We start from the raw sequence: 24,733 nt of genomic DNA on the forward strand, positions 1-24,733 counted from the left end.
AGTTGGCCAAACAAAACCCAAGACTCGGAGAGACTTACAAGGATATCAAATCATGCATATAAGAAATCAGCAAAGACTCAAATATATATCATAGATAATCTGATCACAAATCCACAATTCATCGGATCTCGACAAACACACCGCCAAAGAAGATTACATCGGATAGATCTCCATGAAGATCATGAAGAACTTTGTATTGAAGATCCAAGAGAGAGAAGAAGCCATCTAGCTACTAACTCCGGACCCGTAGGTCTGAAGTGAACTACTCATGAGTCATTGGAGGGGCGATGATGATGATGAAGAAGCCCTCCAACTCCAAAGTCCCCCCCCCCCGGGAGGGCGCCGGGAAGGGTCTCCAGATGAGATCTCGCGGAAACGGAAGCTTGCGGCGGCGAAAAAGTATTTTCGAGGCTCCCCTGATTTTTTGCTGTATTTTAGGGAATATATAGGCCAAGGATCTAGGTCAGGGGGCGCCCAGGGAGGCCACAAGCCCTGCCACCGCTGCCTACCCCCTGGTGGCGGAGTGGGGGCTTGTGGGCTCCCAGGAGCCCTCCTGGCTTGGCCCACAGGCCCCCTGATCTTCTTCCGTTCGGGAAAAAAATCATTTCGGGGATTTTATTCCGTTTGGACTCCGTTCCAAAATCAGATCTGAAAAGAGCCAAAAACACATAAAAACATGAACTGGCACTTGGCACTGAATTAATAAGTTAGTCCCAAAAAGATATAAAAGGTACATAAAACATCCAAAGATGACAAGATAACAGCGTGAAACCATCAAAAATTATAGATACGTTTGAGACGTATCACACCATAAAGGTGACTAACGGTCAGATGGCCAAACTCGGTGGCACCGATACTCAAACTCAGAAATTTTGATTTTTGTATCTTGGCAACAGAATGCTGGTCACACTAAATTCGATAGCACCGATGCAGTTTCGATTGCACTGATTTGCTGGGAATGGCTAGGGTTTTGTCTTAGGTTCAAACTAGGTGGCTCCGATGTGGCAATGTTGGTGACGCCGAATCTGTGAATGTGGAACTTGACACAGTGGATATGTGGGGAAAAATGACTGAGTGTTTTGGTGGCTAACTTTGAGCATTTGAGCAATCAGTTCATTTTACTACCTCACCCTCTTTTAATAGTATTGGTTTTCCTATGGACTCAAAAGTGATTTCTCACAAATATAAAATGAAGAGTCTTCTAGCTTGAAGCTTGACCCAATATTATTCCTTTCTTGCATCCAGGGGCATCTCCACATAAACCTTAAGCCATAGCATCTTTTGAACTTTTCTGAAATATAATTGGAAAACACATTAGTCCAATGATGCATATGTTGTGATCAATTATCAAAACCACCCTAGGGAGCAATTGTGCTTTCAATAGCTTTGAGGTGGTCTTAATACCTACAACAATTTCATCTTATGTTCTCCAATAGATATGAACTTTGGAGTGATTCTTTGTCGCACGTTATGCGATGATCATATGATTCTATTATGTTAGCATTGTTGAGAGATCGCACTTGTGAAAATATGAACAGTAGACCTTATTTCCAAGCATTGCAATACCTTTCATGCTCACTTTTACTACTTATCACCTTGTTGGTTTTATATTTCCAAATTACAAAACATATAACTATTATCCATATTGCACTTGTATACCACCCTCTTTGCCGAACTAGTGCATATATACAATTTGCCATTATATTGGGTGTGTTGGGGACACAGGCGATTTCTTGTATTTAATTGCAGGGTTGTTTGAGAGAGACCATCTTCATACTACACCTTCCACAAATTGATAAACCTTAGGTCATCCACTCAAGGGAATTTGATGTTGTCCTACAAAACTCTGCACTTGAAGGTCCAACAATGTCTACAAGAATAAAGTTGCGTAGTATATATTAAACTCTTTTCTGGCGCCGTTGCTCGGTACGGGACTGGCTCGAGAGATCCACTCGGGTGCGAGAGGAGACTGGAGAAGAGGGACGGGCGTGGCGGCCAATGCGGGGAGCCGGTGCTGCCCCTCTGGCGATGCGGCAGCTAGGCAGGTAAACGACGTTGCCCTCGGGCACTACAGGAGAACCACATTGAGATGGAGGGGGAGAAAAATGAAGAGTTCACAGGATGGGTCAACGCATCAGGGTCTCCTCTCAATCAATCTGGATCGAGGCGACTCAACGAGCATGCGGGGCGATAGGCGGCTCTCCCGCTCGATCCGGTCGAGTGAGGTCTACGCAGGGCGGCGGCGAACGGGCTGGACACACAAAATGACGGCGACAGACGGATCAAGTCGAGCGGTGGTGGGGCCTTGCGAGCCGATGTGCTGTTGGTTGCTCTGGTGAAGACGATATGGGCACGACCCTCCTATCATGGTAAAACAATAAACAAGTGTGAAGATTCTGCCGAGATTTATTTGTTTAACTTCTCAGTTCATGGAGACTTGTTTAAGGTTTTTTAAGAGGCCATGAACACAGATATACAAAACAGAGTGGGGATTGAAAAAATCGGATTAAAACTAGCAACGGAGATGGATCTTACTAACCAAGAACCCGAAAAAGTTGGATTCATGTGTGTACAGACTAATCCTAGAAATCAAATGACAACACATAGGAAAAAGGCCAGAGAAAGAGAGTGAGCAAATTCGTCAAATGCAGGGGACACACCTTTCTCCTCCTGTGCATAGACGTTAAACTTTTTTATAGGATGTGGTGGGCAATTGACGATTTACCGTTGCTCACGGGTCAGCAAAAGTGCATGTTGATGCACGATACTCTAGATCAATTTAATGAATGAAAGATATGGGATCGTTAAATTCACATTCCGTTTGCTCCTTGGAGGTTGCATCGTGCATCTTGATGAGTAATTTGAATGATTTATTTTTGCAGAAGTTTATACAAAGATTTGCTTGATCCTCATGTGCAGAGGTAATTCTGTATTTTGGAGGAGTTTTTTCTTCTTGGAGACAGAGATAGTTGATTTTGATCCAAATCCAGTAATGTTTTTATTTACCTTGTGAAATCTGTGGAAGTGGTATGTACCTGGTAAAAAACTTTCTTTACTAATGTTATATACATGTACTAGCAAAAGGGTTTGTGTGTTGCAAGGAAAGAAAAAAATACCACACGCTTTTAATTTTTTATAATCATTTTGATTTATTAAAATAATAAGCTAACTAACTAATGTAGTTAGTCCAGGCCTCAGCACAGGTCAGGATGGCCCAGGGTCGACGGGGGAGGTGATGCGTACGGGTATAATTTTTGCGGCGAATCGTTTTTTTTTCTTTTGCCTTGCAGATAAATGATGAAGCGCGGGTTGAATAAAAAAATTACAGGGACTTTTTTATAAAAATGTCGTGGTGATTTTTTTAAGGGACCGTGGTGGGTTTTCCGACGGAAGCAATAGCCGCTTTATTATTACATAGACTAGCAAAAGGGCCCATGCGTTGCAACGGGAGAAAAAAATACCGCACAGCACACGTTCTTAATTTATAAAAAATGTCTATAATTTGAGAATTTATAGTTACGATACAAATAAATATGGTCTTATCCTACAAAAATGCAGTTCAAAATTTCACAGGTCTTCTATTTTAACACGGCTTGCATGTAGATTTAATACATACAAAGAATCAGTCAAATGACCTTCAGTTTCATCTCTAATCCTGATTTTGTTGACGTGTTCATCCCCAACCCGGATGAGTACCGGTATGAAAGAAAGACGAATAATGACTTATTTATTAAGATTGCACCCTAGATAGTATTTTTATTAAACGTTTAACAGATAAAATAATATCATATTTAAATTCTACATATTTTTCTAATCAAATTCCATGTATAATATGTTAAATTTGGAGTTACGGTTTAAAAGATAAGAGTATTTAAAAAAATATTTAATATATACTACGAGTTTAATGTCATAAACAGTAAGGACTTTTTTGTAAAATCACCTCGATGGGTTTTCCGACAGAAGCGATAGCCTCTTTATTATTAGGTAAAGATATAGATATAGATATAGATATAGATAAAAAGTATCATTTTTTTAAGGATCAGCCCGACAGTTTCACACCAATGGCCTCATAATGGATGTATTATGCACGATGATGGGTAAACTCTCGAATACTATACAAGCTCTCAAATATATTTCATGATATCCATTGCAACACATGGAATTTGCACGCATAATTCTAATGTACTCCCTTTGTACCTAAATATAAGTCATTCTAAAAGTTTCACTAATGTACTATATACGGATGTATATAGACATATTTTAAGGTATAGATTTACTCATTTTATTTCGTATGTAGACATCTAGTGAAACATCTTAAAAGACTTATATTTAGGTACGGAGGGAGTACAATAAATGTGTTTACACTAATATAAACATAAAAAATTCTTCCATTATAACGCAGATACAATTTTAATGAACAACTAATAACACTAGGAAGAAGGACCACCCAAGGCCCAGGGCCTACCGACGTGTATTGGGTTGGGTTGGAGGGCGATGCAAGGTAATAAACCATCGAGGCCGAGCCCAAAACCTCGACGATTCCATGAACACAAAATGCAGACAGCATGGCAAAATTGTAAATACGACCATACCCCGATGGCGAAACCCGAAACGCCCCTTAAAAATATCTGGCATCGGCACGAACTCTGGAACCTTCACTGGCCCCAATCTCCGACGACCAAAAACTCTATTTAGATATTTTTTTTTCCCACGCCCCCCGACTCCCTACGGGAATAAACGCCTCTTTGCTGGTACCCGGCTCCCCCCTCATCAAAATTCTCAAATCCACCGTCTCCATCCCAATTCCATGGTGCAATAGCAGCACAGCCGCGTTCCGTTTCCTCGCCGTCGCGTCGTCGACGGTCGGCCTCATCCCATGGACGCCTCCGCCGGATCCGGCAATGCCCCCGGCGCCGGCGCCGGCGCGTCGTCTTGCTGCTACTACGCCCTGCTCGGCATCCGTAAGAACGCCTCCTCCACCGACGTACGCGCTGCCTACCGACGGCTCGCCATGGTACGCACGCTCCTCTCCTCTCCTCCGCTTCCCTTGGCGCGCATGGGCGTTTGTTTGGTTTCCTGGTCTGGTCACAAGGATCGGAGTGCTCATAATCCGATGTCTCGCTCTGGCCGTCCAGAAGTGGCACCCGGATCGGTGGGCGAGCGACCCCGGCGCGACGGGCGAGGCGAAGCGGCGGTTCCAGCGGATCCAGGAGGCCTACTCCGGTAAGGCGTCGCGAGCTTCTTCCCATCAGCCCTTGCCTTTGCCGCGCGAGGTTTTGATCGAATTCTCTCTTGGCGGCGTTGCAGTTTTGTCCGACAAGGGGAAGAGGGCCATGTACGACGCCGGGCTCTTTGATCCCCTCGACGACGACGACCAGGTGGGCGCTCTGCTTTCCCTCCCTCCCCGCTTATTGTCTCGTCCATATTCTCTCGATTATTATATTGTTTTATTTATTGATTGAAACAAAAAAAAAACAAGTGGGGAATTACCCGCTCGTGTCCGGGGACAGACCGACGTACATTGCCCCTGAAAATTTTGCTCTGGTTCTGGACGGCCAGGATTTCTCCGACTTCATGCAGGAGATGCTGGTGATGATGGATAGCGTGAAAAACGAGGTAGCCGCAACCGCTGACCCAACCACCACTAGTTTTATCCTGATTACTACCTTTTCTTGAACGATCTGGTATTACATCTCGTGCAGAAGCCGGACACGCTCGAAGACCTGCAGAAGATGCTGGATGACATAGTTAACGGCGACGGCGGTAGCCGCGCCACTGCAGGTGCTGGTAGCGCCGGCGGCGGCGGCGGCGGCGGCTGCGGCGGTCGCGTTCCACCGGAGGCCAACCGGAGAACTCGTGTCGCCCCTTACCCGCAGCCTTCGCGAAGGTGATGGACGCTCCGGTGTACGAGATGTGCACACACCGTTGCGCTTGTAGAAGAGAGACCAGAGCAACAAGAGAGCAATCAGCATGAAAAAAAAACAATAAAAATTTGGCAAACCAGAATTGTTGCTCAATCCCCTTGCCGGGGTGGTTACAACTTGAGTACAGTAGTTTTTAGTTCCTCTGTGATGACAATTGACGCCGTCGATCTGCTGAATTGTGTTACTTTGGCTGGTTCGTGCTTCGGTCGCGGCCCAAGAATTGGCCGCCCAGCGGCGATTCCATTATCTTTCGGGCCCTCTCGTCCCTTTCAGTTAAATTTGATCTCCCAATTGCTGCTGGAATATACACACACTACCTTATCTCCATTAATGTTTCCCCTTGTGGTGAGTCCTGTCCTGACTCGTGAGTTGTGCGTCGTCTTTTTGACCTGCCATTTACGAGTAGCACAGGCACAAACCTCCCCATTGTCTTCTCTGCCAAGCGGCTTGCCGACTTCGGCAGTCAGTTGTAACCAGAGATGATTCTCTTGCTTGACGCTCTTGTCTCGTGCCGTGTCGTGGTGCTCGGATGCCCTTGTACTGGGACGATGGTTCTAGCGAGCCGATAGTAACACTAGCGCACTGGCTGTGGTGACATACTGGGATTTGCATCTTGGCGTTTGCGAGTCGGGATCAGCGGCGGCGACGACGTTTCTCTTCTGGATGGCTCGTAGTACCAACGAAAACAACGAGACGGTCCCGTCCCGTGGAACGCCCTAGCAAGTTGTGTGGCGCCATCATACCAAGCTGTATGTATGATGCTCCTCCAATTTGCTGGGACGCGGGATGGTTTTGGACCAGAGGATTTCTCCGGGAACGAATCGTGGGGCTTCGGCGTGGAGAAATATCATCCGAAAATGGCCGGTCGGTCGCCTATCATGTCATGCCCAGGGACGGACGGAGCATCTCTCGTACGTATCGTGGATTGGTTTTAGACCTGGAAAAAAGCAAAGCGATGGACGCGAGCGTTTGGTGGTCCACCGATGAAACCGAACCTCAATGGACGACGTATGGACGGGGTTTTTTTAATGGTTCTTTTTAGTTTTCGCTTTAGAAAAGGCAAGATTAGGACGGGCTGATTCGAGATACTTCCGGCGCTGGATCTCCTTTGTTGGGCTGGGCAGGTTCAGCACCTTTCCCCCCTACTGTTGATTATTGATACTAGTACTATATCGAGAGGCGTACAGCGCCGGTGTTTCTTGAAGTATCCGTACGAGGGAATACAAAATATCCACGCCCATGCTCCCGTAGGAAGCGAACCAACATTGCTCCCATGACTCACCTCGAACAATCTGCCCGGAACAGTTTATTTTATTTTTTGGGAGGAGGCGTCGGCTTAACTCGAGACTGGAACGCTCTCGCTCTCGCTCCTCTTGCCGTCATATGCCCCGATTTAGTAACGCGAGCTTTGTTGTCCGCGAGTGGCAACTTGCATCGCGTCATACTCCGTTCTCTCTTTTTTCTTTTGAAATGTCATACTCCGTTCTCGAACCTACAGATATGAGCTCCTACTAACGTCTCCCGTTAAATCTGAGATCACTTCTGTTGCTGTCGCCTCTGGCGTGTCGTTGCTTGACGTCGGTCGTTTGCCGTCGCGCCTTAAACTTTCCGCCCTTGTGCAACTTGACCCGTCCATTTTTTGCAGCGGGGGCCGAGGTCGATGTCTACGTGAACGCGCTTGTGTATTGCACTGCGCGAGAACATGCATGCACGAGGTGAGCCACCGCCACACGTTGTACTACACCATGGCAACTTGCGTGCTTTCCCGCAAAAAAGAAAGGGTAAAATAGAGGGGGGAAAACGACAACAAATTGGCACTTTTAAGTTTTACGATGAGGATGAGCACAAAACAGCTCGTTTTCTCACTCTGCAGGGGCGGGGCCAAGTTGTGGTGTGCTGTGTGCGCGGTGTTGGCTGTCGGCAAGGTTTTCTTCGATCGATTTAGTTTTGTCGGTGAAACAAAAATAAACGTGAGCAATCAACGGATTCTTTGGTCTGCAGGATTCAAAGCAGAAAACTGGCACTGGCGTGTATTCGGGTCAGTTCCCTTGGCCATGGACTTCCTCTGGCGTGTATTCGGCGAGCTCGAGCTACGGGCTGCTCTGTCAAGTGTCAAGGCATGACTCTTTCATTGGCTGCGACTGCTGTCTACAGGAGTTTGGCTCATGTGAAATGTAAGATTTCTGTCTGTCTGGCGATTCAACGTAGGATTTGGATCTCAGTCTCTCATATAACTTTATCATGGTTTAGAGCAACTTCAATGGGATGACCCATTTCGTCCGACGTCTTTCGTTTGGATCGGTACGGACAAAAAGACGGTCTAATGCGTCGATCCATTTTCAAATCACGTCCGCTTTGCGTCTGCGTCGACCCATTTCCGTCCGTTTCGCGTCCGCCTTCTCGGAGACCGGCCCCAACCACCGCGGTCACATTATTTATGACGGCCGTCCTCCTCGGGCCCATGCGTTAGCGACCGCAGTCGGTCTTTTTTAATCCGAGTGTGCGGTGGGGTTCGGCCATCTGCTTTGAGAACCATCCCCCCGTCCTGATCTCACCATCCCTCTGTTTCCTCGTTGACGACCCATCAGCCATGGACGACGGCAACAATCTCGTCGTCTATGCCCGCGCGATGCTCCCACAGGAGGTCGCCTACCTGCAGGCTAATAGGACGATGCGATGGGTGCACGAGTGCGCCCGTGCTACGCCATGCTTTGCCCAGAACACCCTCGTTGTCTACTCCCGCGCGCTGCTTCCTGGGGAGGCCGCCTACCGTTAGGGAACGTAGTAATTTTAAAAAAATTACTACGTCACACAAGGATCTATCTAGGAAAAACCAGCAACGAGCAAAGAGGTAGAGCATCTTCATATCGTTGAAGACCGCATAGTGGAAGCATTACCGTGAACGCGGTCGATGGAGTCGTACTCGCGGCGATTCAAATCGCGGAAGATCCGATCCAAACACCGAACTTACCGTGTCTCCGCGTTCAACACACCTACAGCCCGGGGACGTCTCCTCCTTGATCCAACAAGGAGGGAGGAGAAGTTGAGGGAGAACTCCGGCAACACGACGGCGTGGTGGCGATGGAGTATGTGGCTCTCCGGCAGGGCTTCGCCGAGCATCGCGAAGGAGGAGAAAGAGGTGGAGGTAGGGCTCCACCATGGGGTGATCAAATCATGTGTGTTGCGGCCCCAAAACCTAGCATATATATAGGAGGGAGGGGGAGGGGGTTGCGCCACCCCTAGGGAAACCCTAGGAGGTGGTGCGGCAGCCCTAGAGGAGGAGGTGGAGGCGCCCTAGGTGGCTTGCCACCCAAGTCAGCCCCTAGGCTTTGGCCTTGGGTCCCTTCCCTTGCGCACTAGGCCTCCTCCCCTTGGCGCACCAGCCCACCAGGGGCTATTTCTTCTCCCCTTTCAGCCCATGTGGCCCTCCGGGACAGGTGGACTCTCCCGGTGGACCCCCGATACCCTTTCGGTGATCCCGGTACAATACCAATAAATCCTAAAACCCTGCCGGTGATCGAAATTGAACTTCCTATATATAAATCCTTACCTCTGGACTATTCTGGAACTCCTCATGATGTCCGGGATCTCATCCGGGACTCTGAAGAACCTTCGATAACCACATATACGATTCCCATAACAACTCTAGCGTCACCGAACCTTAAGTGTGTAGAGCCTACGGGTTCGGGAAACATGCAGTCATGATCGAGACATCTCTCTGGCCAATAACCAACAGCAGGGTGTGGATATCCATGTTGGCTCCCACATGTTCCACGATGATCGCGTCAGATGAACCACGATGTCGAGGATTCACTCAATCTCGTATGCAATTCCCTTTGTCTATCGCTCTGACACTTGCCCGATATTCGATCGTCGGTATCCTTATACCTTTCAATCTCGTTACCGGCAAGTCTCTTTACTCGTTTCGTAGCACACCATCCCGTGGCTAACTCCTTATTCACATTGAGCTCATTATGATGATGCATTACCGAGTGGGCCCAGAGAGGTATCCGTCACACGGAGTGACAAATCCCAGTCTCGATTCGTACAACCCAACAGACACTTTCGGAGATACCTGTAGTGCACCTTTATAATCACCCAGTTACGTTCTGACGTTTGATACACCAAAAGCACTCCTACAGTATCCGGGAGTTGCACAATCTCATGGTCTAAGGAAATGTTACTCGACATTAGAAAAGCTTTAGCACACGAACTACACGATCTTGTGTTATGCTTAGGATTGGGTCTTGTCCATCACATCATTCTCCTAATGATGTGATCCCGTTATCAATGACATCCAATGTCCGTGAACAGGAAACCATGACCATCTATTGATCAACGAGCTAGCCAACTAAAGGCTCACTAGGGACATGTTGTGGTCTATGTACTCACATATGTATTATGGTTTCCGGTTAATACAATTATTGCACGAATAATAAACAATTATCATGAACAAGGAAATATAATAATAACCATTTTATTATTGCCTCTAGGGCATATTTCCAACAGTCTCCCACTTGCACTAGAGTCAATAATCTAGTTCACATCACTATGTGATTGCAATGAATCCAACACCCATATAGTTTTGGGGTTCGATCATGTCTTGCTTGTGAGAGAGGTTTTAGTCGACGGGTCTGAACCTTTCAGATCCGTGTCTGCTTTACAAATCTTTATGTCTTCCTATAGATACTACTACCATGCACCATTTGGAACTATTCCAAACGACCGCTCCATTATATGAATCCGGTTTACTACTCACAATTATCCGGATTAGTGTTAAAGCTTGCATCAACGTAACCCTTTACGACGAACTCTTTAATCACCTCCATAATCGAGAAAAATTCCTTAGTCCGCTAGTTACTAAGGATAACTTTGACCACTGTCTAGTGATCCATTCCTGGATCACTCTTGTACCCCTTGACTAACTCATGGCAAGGCACACTTCAGGTGCGGTACACAACATAGCATACTTATAGAACCTACGACTGAAGCATAGGGGACGACCTTCGTCCTTTCTCTTTCTTCTGCCGTGGTCGGGCTTTCGAGTCTTACTCAATTGAACACCTTACAACACAGCCAAAAACTCCTTCTTTGCCGATCTATTTTGAACTCCTTCAAAAACTTGTCAAGTCATGCATTTCGTTGAAAGTTTTATTAAGCATTTTGATCTATCTCCATAGATCTTGATGTTGGAAATATGCCCTAGAGGCAATGATAAATAGTTATTATTATATTTCCTGTTTAAAGATAACCGTTTATTATCCATGCTATAATTGTATTGAATGAAAACATAGATACATGTGTGGATACATAGACACAACAATGTCCCTAGCAAGCCTCTAGTTGGCTAGCAAGTTGATCAAGGATAGTCAAGGTTTTCTGATTATGTGCAAAGTGTTGTTGCTTGATAACTGGATCACATCATTATGAGAATCATGTGATGGACTAGACCCAAACTATGAACGTAGCATATTGATCGTGTCGTTTTGTTGCTATAGTTTTCTGCATGTCAAGTATTTGTTCCTATGACCATGAGATCATATAACTCACTGGCACCGGAGGAATACCTTGTGTGCATCAAATGTCACAACGTAACTGGGTGACTATAAAGGTGCTCTACAGGTATCCCCGAAGGTGTCCGTTGAGTTAGTATGGATCAAGAGTGGGATTTGTCACTCCGTGTGACGGAGAGGTATCTCGGGACCCACTCGACAGTACAACATGACACACAAGCCTTGCAAGCAATGTGACTAAGTGTAAGTCACAAGATCTTTTATTACAGAACGAGTAACGAGACTTGCCGGTAACGAGATTGAAATAGGTATGCGAATACCGACGATCGAATCTTGGGCAAGTAACATACCGAAGGACAAAGGGAATGACATACGGGATTATATGAATCCTTGGCACTGAGGTTCAACCAATAAGATCTTCGGAGAATATGTAGGATCCAATATGGGCATCCAGGTCCCTCTATTGGATATTGACCGAGGAGTACCTCGGGCATGTCTACATAGTTCTCAAACCCGCAGGGTCTGCACACTTAAGGTTCGGCGATGTTTTAGTATAGTTGAGTTATATGTGTGGTTACCGAATGTTGTTCGGAGTCCCGGATGAGATCACGAATGTCACGAGGGTTTCCAGAATGGTCCGGAGACGAAGGTTGATATATAGGATGACTTCATTTGGTTACTGGAAGGTTTTCGAGCATTACCGGGATTGTACCGGGAGTGGCGAATGGGTTCCGGATGTTCACAGGGAGGGGGGCAACCCACCCGGGGGAAGCCCAAAGGCCCTAGGGGTGGCGCACCAGACCTTGGTGGGATGGTGGGGCAACCCAAAGGGACCTATGCGCCAAGGAAAAAAACCAAAGAAAAAAAAAGAAAGGTGGGAAGGAAGAGAAGGTCTCCACTTTCCAATCCTAGTTGGAATAGGATTGGAGTAGGACTCCTTCTCCCTAGCCGGCGCACCCTTGAGGGCTTGGCCCTCAAGGCAAGCCTCCTCCCCCTCCCTCCTATATATAGTGGTGATTTAGGGCTGATCTGAGACAACTTTTGCCACGTGCAACTCAGATCTAGACACCATAGTTTTACCTCCAGATCGTATTTCTGTGGAGCTCGGGCGGAGCCCTGCAGGAGTAGATCCTTCACCACTACTGGAGCGCTGTCATGCTGCCGGAGAACTCATCTACTTCTCCATATTGCTTGTTGGATCAAGAAGGCCGAGATCATCGTCGAGTTGTACATGTGCTGAACGCGGAGGTGTCGTCCGTTCGGCACTAGATCGGAACGGATCGTGGGCCGGATCACGGGATGGTTCGTGGGATGATTCGCTTGGCGGATCGAGGGACGTGAGGATGTTCCACTATATCAACTGCGTTTCTTAACGCTTCCTGTTGTGCGATCTACAAGGGTACGTAGATCCAAATCTCCTCTCGTAGATGGACATCACCATGATAGGTCTTCGTGTGTGTAGGATTTTTTTGTTTCCCATGCAACGTTCCCCTACAGTGGGATCATGAGCTAGGTTCATGCGTATATGTTATCTCGAGTAGAACACAAAGGGTTTTGTGGACGGTGATGTTCGATTTGCTTCCCTCCTTAGTCTTTTCTCGATTCAGCGGTATTGTTGTACCGAAGCGGCCCGAACCGACATTATTCGTACGCTTACGAAAGACAGGTTTCATCGATTGACATGCAACCTCGTTGCATAAAGATGACCGGTGGGTGTCGGTTTCTTCAACTTTAGTTGAATTGGTTTTGACCGAGGCGGTCCTTGAAGAGGTTAAATAGAAATTTGCACATCTCCGTTGTGGTTTTTGCGTAAGTAAGATGCGATCTACTAGATACCCACAACAGCCATGTAAAACATGGAACAACAAATTAGAGGACGTCTAACTTGTTTTTGCAGGGTATGCTTGTGATATGATATGGCCAATGAGGTGATGTGATATATTGGATTTATGAGATGATCATGTTGTAATAGTTAATATCGACTTGCACGTCGATGGTACGGTAACCGACAGTAGCCATAGGGTTGTCTTTAAACTAACGTTTATGTTTGCAGATGTGTTTACTATATTGCTAGGACGTAGCTTTAGTAGTAATAGAATAAGTAGCACGACAACCCCGATGGCGACACGTTGATGGAGATCATGATGATGGAGATCATGGTGTGGCGCTGGTGACAAGAAGATCGTGCCGGTGCTTTCGTGATGGAGATCAAGAAGCACATGATGATGGCCATATCATGCCACTTATGAATTGCATGTGATGTTAATCCTTTTATGCACCTTATTTTGCTTAGAACGACGGTAGCATTATGAGGTGATCTCTCACTAAAATTTCAAGATGAAATTGTGTTCTCCCCGACTGTGCACCGTTTCTACAGTTCGTCGTTTCGAGACACCACATGATGATCGGGTGTGATAGACTCAACGTTCACATACAATGAGTGCAAAACAGTTGCACACGCGGAACACTCGGGTTAAGCTTGACGAGCCTAGAATGTGTAGACATGGCCTCGGAACACATGAGACTGAAAGGTCGAGCATGAATCATATAGTTGATATGATTAGCATAGAGATGCTTACCACTGAAACTATTCTCAACTCACGTGATGATTGGACTTGAGTTAGTGAATCTGGATCATGTACCACTCAAATGACTAGAGAGATGTACTTTTTGAGTGGGAGTTTAGCAAGTAATTTGATTAGTTAAACTCTAATTATCTTGAACATAGTCCAAGTCCACTTTGAAAATATTTGTGTTGTAGATCAATGGCTCACGCGAGAGTCACCCTGAATTTTAATATGTTCCTAGAGAAAGCTAGGTTGAAAGATGATGGAAGCAACTTTGTAGACTGGGCTCGTAATCTTAAGTTGCTCCTGCAAGCTGGGAAGAAGGATTATGTCCTTAATGTTGCGCTAGGAGATGAACCACCGCCGCGGCTGACGAAGATGTTAAGAACGCTTGGTTAGCACGCAAGGAGGACTACTCAGTAGTTCAATGTGCAGTCTTGTATGGCTTAGAACTGGGACTTCAACGTCGCTTTGAGCGTCATGGAGGATTTGAGATGTTTCACGAGTTGAAGTTTATCTCTCAGAAGAATGCCCGAATCGATAGGTACGAGACCTCCGATAAATTCCATGCTTGCAAGATGGAGGAAAATTCGTCTGTCAGTGAACATGTGCTCAAAATGTTTGGGTACTCAAACCTTCTAGTTGAGTTGGGGATTGAACTCCCGCAAGAGGCTATCACTGACAGAATTCTTCAATCACTGACACCAAGCTACAAGAGCTTTGTGTTGAACTATAACATGCAAGGGATGAACAAGTCACTCGGCGAGTTATTCGCGATGCTGAAAGTCGCTGAGTCAGAACCCCGTAAAGAGAATCAAGTGTTGATGGTGAATAAGACCACTAGTTTCAAGAGAAGTGACAAAGGAAAGAAGGGTAATTCAAATAAGAGCGGCAAGCCTGTTGCCAATCCGATGAAGAAACCCAAAGTTGGACCTAAGCCTGAAACGAAGTGTTATTATTACAAGGGTCTGGGTCACTCGAAGCGCAACTGCCCCAAATATCTGGCTGATAAGAAGGCGGCCAAGGAAAAATCAGGTATATTCGATATACATGTTATTGATGTGTACTTAACCAGCTCTCGTAGTAGTGCCTGAGTATTCGATACCGGTTCTGTTGCTCATATTTGCAACTCGAAAGAGGAACTGCGGAATAAATGAAGACTCGCGAAAGATGAAGTGACGATGCGTGTGGGAAATGGTTCCATGGTTGATGCAATTGCCGTCAGCATAATTTCACTTCAGTTACCATCAGGATTAGTTATTAACTTAAATAATTGTCATTTAGTGCCTGCGTTAATCATGAATATTATATCTGGATCTTGTTTATTGCGAGACGGTTACTCGTTTAAGTCAGAGAATAATGGTTGTTCTATTTCTATGAGTAATATCTTTTATGGTCATGCACCCAATGTGAGAGGATTGTTCATATTGAATCTTGATAGCGATAATACACATATACATAACATTGAGCCCAAAAGAGTTAGAGTTAACAATGATAGCACCATGTCTTTATGGCAGTGCCGCTTAGGTCATATTGGTGTAGAGCGCATGAAGAAACTCCATTCCGATGGACTTTTGGATTCACTTGACTTTGATTCACTTGACACGTGCGAACCATGCCTCATGGGCAAGATGACTAAGACTCCGTTCTCCGGAACAATGGAGCGTGCAAGTGACTTGTTGGAAATCATACATACTGATGTATGCGGTCCGATGAGTGTGGAGGCGCGCGGCGGATATTAGTATTTCTCACCTTCACTGACGATTTGAGTAGATATGGTTATGTCTACTTGATGAAACACAATTCTGAAACGTTTGATAAGTTCAAGCAATTTCAGAGTGAAGTTGAAAATCATCGTAACAAGAAGATCAAGTTCCTACGGTCTGATCGTGGGGGTGAACATCTGAGTTTCGAGTTCAGTGCTCACTTAAGACAATGTGGAATTGTTTTACAGTTGACACCGCCTGGAACACCACAGCGTAATGGTGTGTCCGGACGTCGTAATCATACTTTATTAGAGATGGTGCGATCTATGATGTCTCTTACCAATTTGCCGTTATCGTTTTGGGGTTATGCATTAGAGACAACTTCATTCACTTTAAATAGGGCACCATCAAAACCCATTGAGATGACACCATACAAACTGTGGTATGGCAAAAGACCAAAGTTGTCGTTTCTTAAAGTTTGGGGATGTGATGCTTATGTCAAAAAGCTTCAGCCTGAAAAGCTGGAACCCAAAGCGGAAAAGTGCGTCTTCATAGATTACCCAGAAGAGACAGTTGGGTATACCTTCTATCTCAAATCCGAGGGCAAAGTGTTTGTTGCTAAAAACAGAGCTTTTCTTGAGAAGGAGTTTCTCTCGAAAGAATTGAGTGGGAGGAAGATAGAATTTGATGAGGTTGTCGAGCCTCTAATCCCTCTAGATGGTGGTGCAAGGCAAGGGGAAACCCCTGTTGCTGCGGCGCCGGTTGAGGAGAAAGTTGATGATCATGATCATGAAACTTCGGATCAAGTTGCTATCGGACCTCGCAGGTCGACAAGATCACGTAGTGCTCCTGAGTGGTATGGTAATCCTGTCTTAACGATTATGTGGTTGGACAACAATGAACCTGCGAATTATGAAGAAGCAATGGTGGGCCCAGGTTCCAACAAATGGCTGGAGGCCATGAAGTCCGAGATAGGATCCATGTACGAGAACAAAGTGTGGACTTTGGAAGTACTACCTGAAGGCCGCAAGGCTATTCAGAACAAATGGATCTATAAGAAGAAGACAGATGCATATGGTAATGTGACCATTTATAAAGCTCGACTTGTGGAAAGGGTTTTTCACAAGTTCAAGGAGTTGACTACGATGAGACTTTCTCACCAGTAGCGATGCTTAAGTTCGTCCGAATCATGTTAGCAATAGCTGCCTTTTACGATTATGAAATCTGGCAGATGGATGTTAAAACGACGTTCCTTAACAGTTTTCTTAAGGAAGAGTTGTATATGATGCAACCCGAAGGTTTTGTCGATCCGAAGAATGCTAACAAAGTATGCAAGCTCCAGCGATCCATTTATGGACTGGTGCAAGCATCTCGGAGTTGGAATAAGCGCTTTGATGAGGTGATCAAAGCATGTGGGTTTATACAAGTGGTTGGAGAATCTTGTATTTACAAGAAAGCGAGTGGGAGCTCTGTGGCGTTTCTAATATTATATGTGGATGATATATTACTGATTGGAAACAACGTGGAGCTTTTGGAGAGAATAAAGGATTACTTGAATAAAAGTTTCTTTATGAAGGACCTAGGACAAGTTGCTTACATTCTAGGCATTAAGATCTATAGGGATAGATCGAGACGCGTGATAGGACTTTCACAAAGCACATACCTTGATAAAGTTTTGAAGAAGTTCAAAATGGATCAGTCCAAGAAAGGGTTCTTGCCAGTATTACAAGGTATAAAATTGAGCAAGACTCAGTGCCCAACAACTATTGAAGATAGAGAACAAATGAGTTCCGTTCCCTACGCTTCAGCCGTAGGTTCTATCATGTATGCAATGTTGTGCACTAGACCAGACGTCAGCTTGGCCATAAGTATGGCAGGCAGGTTTCAGAGTAATCCAGGAGTGGATCACTAGACGGCGGTCAAGAATATTCTGAAGTACCTGAAAAGGACTAAGTTAATGTTTCTCGTTTATGGAGGTGACAAAGAGCTCGTCGTAAAGGGTTACGTCGACGCAAGTTTTGACACCAATCCGAATGACTCTAAGTCTCAAACCGGATACGTATTTATTCTTAATTGGTGTGCGGTAAGCTGGTGCAGTTCCAAGCAGAGCGTCGTAGCAAATTCTACATGTGAAGCGGAGTACATGGCTGCCTCGGAGGCATCAAAGGAGGGTGTCTGGATGAAGCAGTTCAAGACAGATCATGGAGTTGTGCCGAGTGCACTAGATCCTTTAACTCTGTTGTGTGACAACACTGGTGCCATTGCCTTAGCAATGGAACCAAGGCTTCACAAGAAGACCAGACACATCAAATGACGCTTCAACCTCATCCGCGACTACGTCAAAGGAGAGAACGTGAATATTTGCAAAGTGCACACGGATCTGAAAGTAGCAGACCCGTTGACTAAACCTCTTCCACGGGCAAAACATGATCAACACCAGAACTGTAAGGGTGTTCGATTTATTACAATGTAAATCGCATGGCGATGTGAGGACTAGATGATTGACTCTAGTGCAAGTGGGAGACTGTTGGAAATATGCCCTAGAGGCAATGATAAATGGTTATTATTATACTTCCTGTTTAAAGATAATCGTTTATTATCCATGCTATAATTGTATTGAATGAAAACATAGATAAATGTGTGGATACATAGACACAACAATGTCCCTAGCAAGCCTCTAGTTGGCTAGCCAGTTGATCAAGGATAGTTAAGGTTATCTGACTATGTGCAAAGTGTTGTTGCTTGATAACTGGATCACATCATTAGGAGAATCATGTGATGGACTAGACACAAACTATGAACGTAGCATATTGATCGTGTCGTTTTATTGCTATAGTTTTATGCGTGTCAAGTATTTGTTCCTATGACCATGAGATCATATAACTCACTGGCACCAGAGGAATACCTTGTGTGCATCAAACGTCACAACATAACTGGGTGACTATAAAGGTGCTCTACAGGTATCTCCGAAGGTGTCCGTTGAGTTTGTATGGATCAAGACTGGGATTTGTCACTCTGTGTGACGGAGAGGTATAAGTCTCGCAACATGACACACAAGCCTTGCAAGCAATGTGACTAAGTGTAAGTCACGGGATCTTGTATTACAGAACGAGTAAAGAGACTTGTCGGTAACGAGCTTGAAATAGGCATGCGGATACCGACGATGGAATCTCGGGCAAGTAACATACCGAAGGACAAAGGGAATGACATACATGATTGTATGAATTCTTGATATTGAGGTTCAACCGATAAGATCTTCGGAGAATATTGATACGTCTCCGACGTATCTATAATTTTTGATGGTTTCATGCTATTATCTTGTCAAACTTTGGATGTTTTGCATGCCTTTTATATATTTTTTGGGACTAACTTATTAACTCAGTGCCAAGTGCCAGCTCCTGTTTTTTCCATGTTTTTGACCCCTTTCAGAGGAGGATTTTGAACGGATTCCAAACGGAATGAAACTACCAAAAAGATTTTTTCCGAAACAAAAAAAGATCGGGAAGCCGGAGAATCAGGGCAGGGGGCTGCAGGAACCCCACAAGCCCTCATGGCGCGGCCAGGGGGGCCCTGCGCCTCCCTGGCTTGTGGGCTCCCTGAGCCACCTCTGTCCTAGGTTTTGCGCCTATATATTCCCTAAAATCCCAGAAACAATCACGAGTTCATTGAAAGTACTTTTCCGCCACCGCAAGCTTCTGTCTCCGCAAGATCCCATATGGGGCACGTTCTGGTGCCCTGCCGTAGGGGGGTTCGGACACGGAGGGCTTCTTCATCAACACCATGACCTCTCCGATGATGCGTGAGTAGTTCACCGTAGACCTACGGGTCCATAGCTAGTAGCTAGATGGCTTATTCTCTCTCTTGGATCTTCAATACAAAGTTCTCCATGATCTGAATGGAGATCTATCCGAGGTAATCTTCTTTTGCAGTGTGTTTGTCGAGATCCGATGAATTGTGGATTTATGATCAGATTATCTATGAATCTTATTTGAGTTTCTTCTGATCTCTCTTATGCATGATTTCATATCCTTGTAATTCTCTTCGAGTTGTGGGTTTTGTTTGGCCAACTAGATCTATGAATCTTGCAATGGGAGAAGTGCTTGGTTTTGGGTTCATATCGTGTGGTGACCTCACCCAATGACATAAGGGGTAGCGAGGCACACATCATGTTGTTGCCATCAAGGGTAAAAAGATAGGGTTTTCATCATTGGTTTGAGATTATCCCTCTACATCATGTCATCTTGCTTAAGGCGTTACTCTGTTCGTCATGAACTCAATACACTAGATGCATGCTGGAGAGCGGTCGATGTGTGGAGTAATAGTAGTAGATGCAGAAAGTATCGGTCTACTTGTCTCGGACGTGATGCCTATATGTATGATCATTGCCTTAGATATTGTCATGACTTTGCGCGGTTCTATCAATTGCTCGACAATAATTTGTTCACCCATCGTAATACTTGTTATTTTGAGAGAAGCCTCTAGTGAACACTATGGCCCCCGGGTCTACTCCACACCATATTTTGAGCCTTGCACTTTTTACTTCGTTGCACTTTACGCCTTCAGATCTCACTTTGCAATCAATCTTGATGGGATTGACAACCCCTTTAAAGCGTTGGGTGCAAGCTATTTTGTGTTTGCGGAGGTACTCTGGACTTGACGAGATTCTCTTACTGGATTGATACCTTGGTTCTCAAACTGAGGGAAATACTTACTGCTCCTATGCTGCATCACCCTATCCTCTTCAAGGGAAAAACCAACGCAAGCCCAGTCTCCTTCAACGTGTCAATTTCTGGCGCTATTGTCTATTGCCATAGCAGAAGAATTTCTGGCGCTGTTGCCGGGGAGGATCAAGTCAAGAACTCACCCAAGTAAGTGTCGCAAACTCATCTCTTGCATTTACTTTGTTTGCCAGTTGCCTCTTGTTTTCCTCTCCCCCACTTCACCAATTTGCCTTTTTCGTTTGCCTTTTTTCGTTTGCCTTTCCTTTGCTTGTGTGCTTTGTGCCTTCAATATGCTTGCATCTTCGCTTGCTGAAAATCTATTGATATGGATCCTCATCCACTTCCTAATCTCTTTAAGAGATCCACTTGTGTTGATCCAATTGCTAGTGAGCTGAGTGCACTTGAATTTCTCTATGGAGTTTTGCTTGAAATGCGTGAATCTGAAAATTGTGAGGAAGAAATTTTTGAAGTGATTCACGAGGGCTCCTTGAATCAAAAGCATGATTGCAATGGTTTCACTATAAATCCTATTAGTGAAAATCATGCTAAAAATATGCAAAACCCTAAGCTTGGGGATGCTAGTCTTGCTATATCCACTACTTGTTGCAAAGATCATGATTGGGGTGATGATTTTTCTTTTGATATTGAAAATTTGTTTAAGCCTCATGATGAGTATGATATTTGCAACAATATTGAAAGTGGGATTGGAGAGGCCATGACTTTATTTGATGATAATCCCACTATTTTTGCAGAGCGTCAACTTTGCATGCATGTGGATCATGAAAAGAATATCCTATGTGATAGTTACATTGTTGAATTTGATTATGATCCCACATGTAATTGCTATGAGAGAGGAAAATATTGTGGTAGAAACTTTCATGTTACCAAATTACCTCTCGTTATGTTGAGATTGATATTGTCTCTTTCTTGTTCCTTGCATATGGCAACTATTGGTTGTATTGACAATCTGTTTTCCTATAAAATGCCTATGCATAGGAAGTATGTTAGACTTAGATGTGATTTTCACATGCTTTATGATGCTCTCGTTGTGCTTCAATTCTTGTATTTTGTGAGAGCATCATTGAATGCCTAGCTAAGGGCGTTAAACAATAGCGCTTGTTGGGAGGCAACCCAATAAATTTATCTTTTTCTTTCTATTTTGTTGCGTTCACACTTTCACAATTCTGTTGTGATTGTGTTTTTTGTGTGTTTCATTTTGTGTTTGAGCCAAGCAAGCCTTTATGACTAGTCTTGGTAATGGTTGTTTGATCTTGCTGAAAAAAGACAAAAACTTGTCGCTCACGAGATGATATTTCATTTTTATTCAGAAAGAGCTTTTCAGTTGATTCTTTTTGCTGCTGATTGATATGCTTTTTCCCTAGACCATCGTAATTTGTCAGATTTTTTGAGGTACCAGAAGTATACGAAGTATATAGATTGCTACAGACTGGTCTGTTTTTGACAGATTCTGTTTTTGTTGAGTTGGTTGCTTGTTTTGATGAAACTATGGTTAGTATCGGGGGGGTATTAGCCATGGGAAAGTGAGAATACAGTAGCTCATCATCAATATAGATGGAATTCAAGTTTGCTACAGTACCAAAAGAAGTGGTAGTTTGTTTTCTTGTACTAATGTTATCACAAGTTTCTGTTTAAGTTTTGTGTTGTGAAGTTTTCAAGTTTTGGGTGACGTTCTCATGGACAAAGAGATAAGGAGTGGAAAGATCTAAATCTTGGGGATGGCCAAGGCACCCCAAGCCAAATTCAAGGACACCAAAAAGCCTAAGCTTGGGGATGCCCCGGGAAGGCATCCCCTCTGTCGTCTTCAATCCATTGGTAACATCACTTGGAGCTATATTTTTATTCACCACATGATATGTGTTTTGCTTGGAGCGTCTTGATCATAGGAGTATTTTCTTTTTGTTGTGTCACAATCATCCTTGCTACACACCTTTTTGAGAGAGAGACATGCACTCATCGTGATTTTGCTAGAATGCTCATTGTGCTTCACTTATATCTTTTGAGCTAGATACTTTTGCTCTTGTGCTTCAATTATATCTTTTGAGCTAGATACTTTTGCTCTTGTGCTTCACTTATATCTTTTGAGCTAGATACTTTTGCTCTTGTGCTTCACTTATATCTTTAGAGCACGGCGGTGCGTGATTTGGTAGTTGGCTTATGCTATGAAAGTAGTCCCATGTGCTAGGTACCCAAAGAGGATGCAAAAACCTCCATCTTCATGTGCATTGAGTAGAAAGAGAAGTTTTGATTCCTCTCAATTAGTTTTGAGACGTGGATTTGGTAATATTAAAAGTTATGTTAGTAGGGTGTTGTGAATCTAGAAATACTTGTGTTGAAGTTAGTGATTTACGTAGCATGCACGTATGGTGAACCGCTATGTTAGGAAGTCGGAGCATAATTGATCTATTGATTGTCATCCTTTGTGTTCAGGCCGGGATCGCGCGATGGTTTACACCTACCAACCCTTCCCCTCGGAGTATGCGTTTAGCACTTTGTTTCGATTACTAATAAAAACTTTCGCAATAAGTATGTGAGTTTTTTATGACTAATGTTGAGTCCATGGTATAGATGCACTTTCACCTTCCACCATTGCTAGCCTCTCTAGCGCCGCACAACTCTCGCCGGTGCACAAACCCACCAAATTCCTTCCTCAAAACAGCCACCATACCTACCTTCTATGGCATTTTCATAGCCATTCCGAGATATATTGCCATGCAACTCCCACCGTTTCGTCTCATGACTTGTGCCGTCACTCTTATATTGCCATTGCATGATCATACTAGATCATTGCACATCCCAGTACACTGCCGGAGGCATTTCCTATGGAGTCATCATCATTGTGATCTTCGAGCTTTGAGTAACTAAAAAGTGTGATGATCATCATTATTAGAGCATTGTCCCATGTGAGGAAAAAAAGAGCCCAAAGAGCCCAAAAATAAAAACAAAAAAAATGAGAAAAGAAAAAAAGAGGCCAAAGAGCCCAAATAAAAAAAAAGAAATGAGAGAAAAAGAGAGAAGGGACAATGCTACTATCTTTTTCCACACTTGTGCTTCATATTAGCACCATGTTCTTCATGATTGAGAGCTTCTTGCTTTGTCACTACCATATGCTAGTGGTAATCTTCGTTTTATAACTTGTCTTGTATATTCGAATGATGGGTTTCCTAAAAATTGCCCTAGGTCTTCGTGAGCAAGCAAGTTGGATGCACACCCACTAGTTTTCCTCTTGAGCTTTCACATACTTATAGCTCTAGTGCATCTTTTGTATGGCAATCCCTACTCATTCACATTGATATCTATTAATGGGCATCTCCATAGCCTATTGATACGCTGAGTCAATGTGACCATCTCCTCCTTTTTTGTCTCACAACCACCACCACACTCTATTCCACCTATAGTGCTATATCCATGGCTCACGCTCATTATTGCGTGATAGTTATAAAAAGTTTGAGAAAGTAAGAGTGTGAAAACAATTACTTGACCAATTCCGGGGTTGTGCATGATTTACATTAATTGTGTGAGGATGATGGAGCATAGCCAGACTATATGATTTTATAGGGATAACTTTCTTTGGCCTTGTTATTTTGAAAGTTCATGATTGCTTTGCTAGTTTGCTTGAAGTATTACTGTTTTCATGTCAATAGCAAACTATTGTTTTGAATCATACAGATCTGAACATTCATGCCACGTGAAAGAAGTTGCAAAGGACAACTATGCTAGGTAGCGTTCCACATCAAAAATTCAGTCTTTATCACTTCCCTACTTGAGGACGAGCAGGAGTTAAGCTTGGGGATGCTTGATACGTCTCCAACGTATCTATAATTTTTTATGGTTTCATGCTATTATCTTGTCAAACTTTGGATGTTTTGCATGCCTTTTATTTATTTTTTGGGACTAACTTATTAATCCAGTGCCAAGTGCTAGTTCCTGTTTTTTTTCATGTTTTTGACCCCTTTTAGAGGAGATTTTGAAACGGAGTTCAAACAGAAGAAAATCCCCGAAAAGATTTTTTCTGGAAGGGAAGAAGATCGGAGAGCTTGGGGGCCAAGCCAGAAGAGCCCCAGGGGCCCCACAAGCCCCCACCCCACGGCCAGGGGGGCGGGACATGCAGGCTTGTGGGCCCCCTGGAGGTCCCCTGACATAGATCTTGCACCCATAAATTCCCAAATATTCCCAAAATAATCAAGGGAGCATCGTAATCACTTTTCCGCCGCCGCAAGCTTCTGTCTCCGCAGATCCCATCTGGGGCACGTCGTGGTGCCCTGCCGGAGGGGGGATTCGGAC

At 44.4% G+C, this 24,733-nt stretch overlaps 1 protein-coding gene across 1 annotated transcript; it reads left to right on the plus strand.

Annotated features, from left to right (window-relative positions):
- The first annotated feature begins 4,664 nt into the window (after window positions 1-4,664).
- Window positions 4,665-6,251, plus strand: LOC123448859 (dnaJ homolog subfamily B member 3). The gene is made up of 5 exons (XM_045125885.1): window positions 4,665-5,014; window positions 5,136-5,223; window positions 5,308-5,378; window positions 5,560-5,616; window positions 5,703-6,251. The coding sequence occupies exons 1-5, from the start codon at window positions 4,877-4,879 to the stop codon at window positions 5,889-5,891; spliced, it is 543 nt and encodes a 180-aa protein (XP_044981820.1). The 5' UTR covers window positions 4,665-4,876; the 3' UTR covers window positions 5,892-6,251.
- Window positions 6,252-24,733: the final 18,482 nt, after the last annotated feature.

This window comes from Hordeum vulgare, chromosome 4H (genome assembly GCF_904849725.1).
Source record: "Hordeum vulgare subsp. vulgare chromosome 4H, MorexV3_pseudomolecules_assembly, whole genome shotgun sequence".
Taxonomy (NCBI): Eukaryota; Viridiplantae; Streptophyta; class Magnoliopsida; order Poales; family Poaceae; genus Hordeum; species Hordeum vulgare.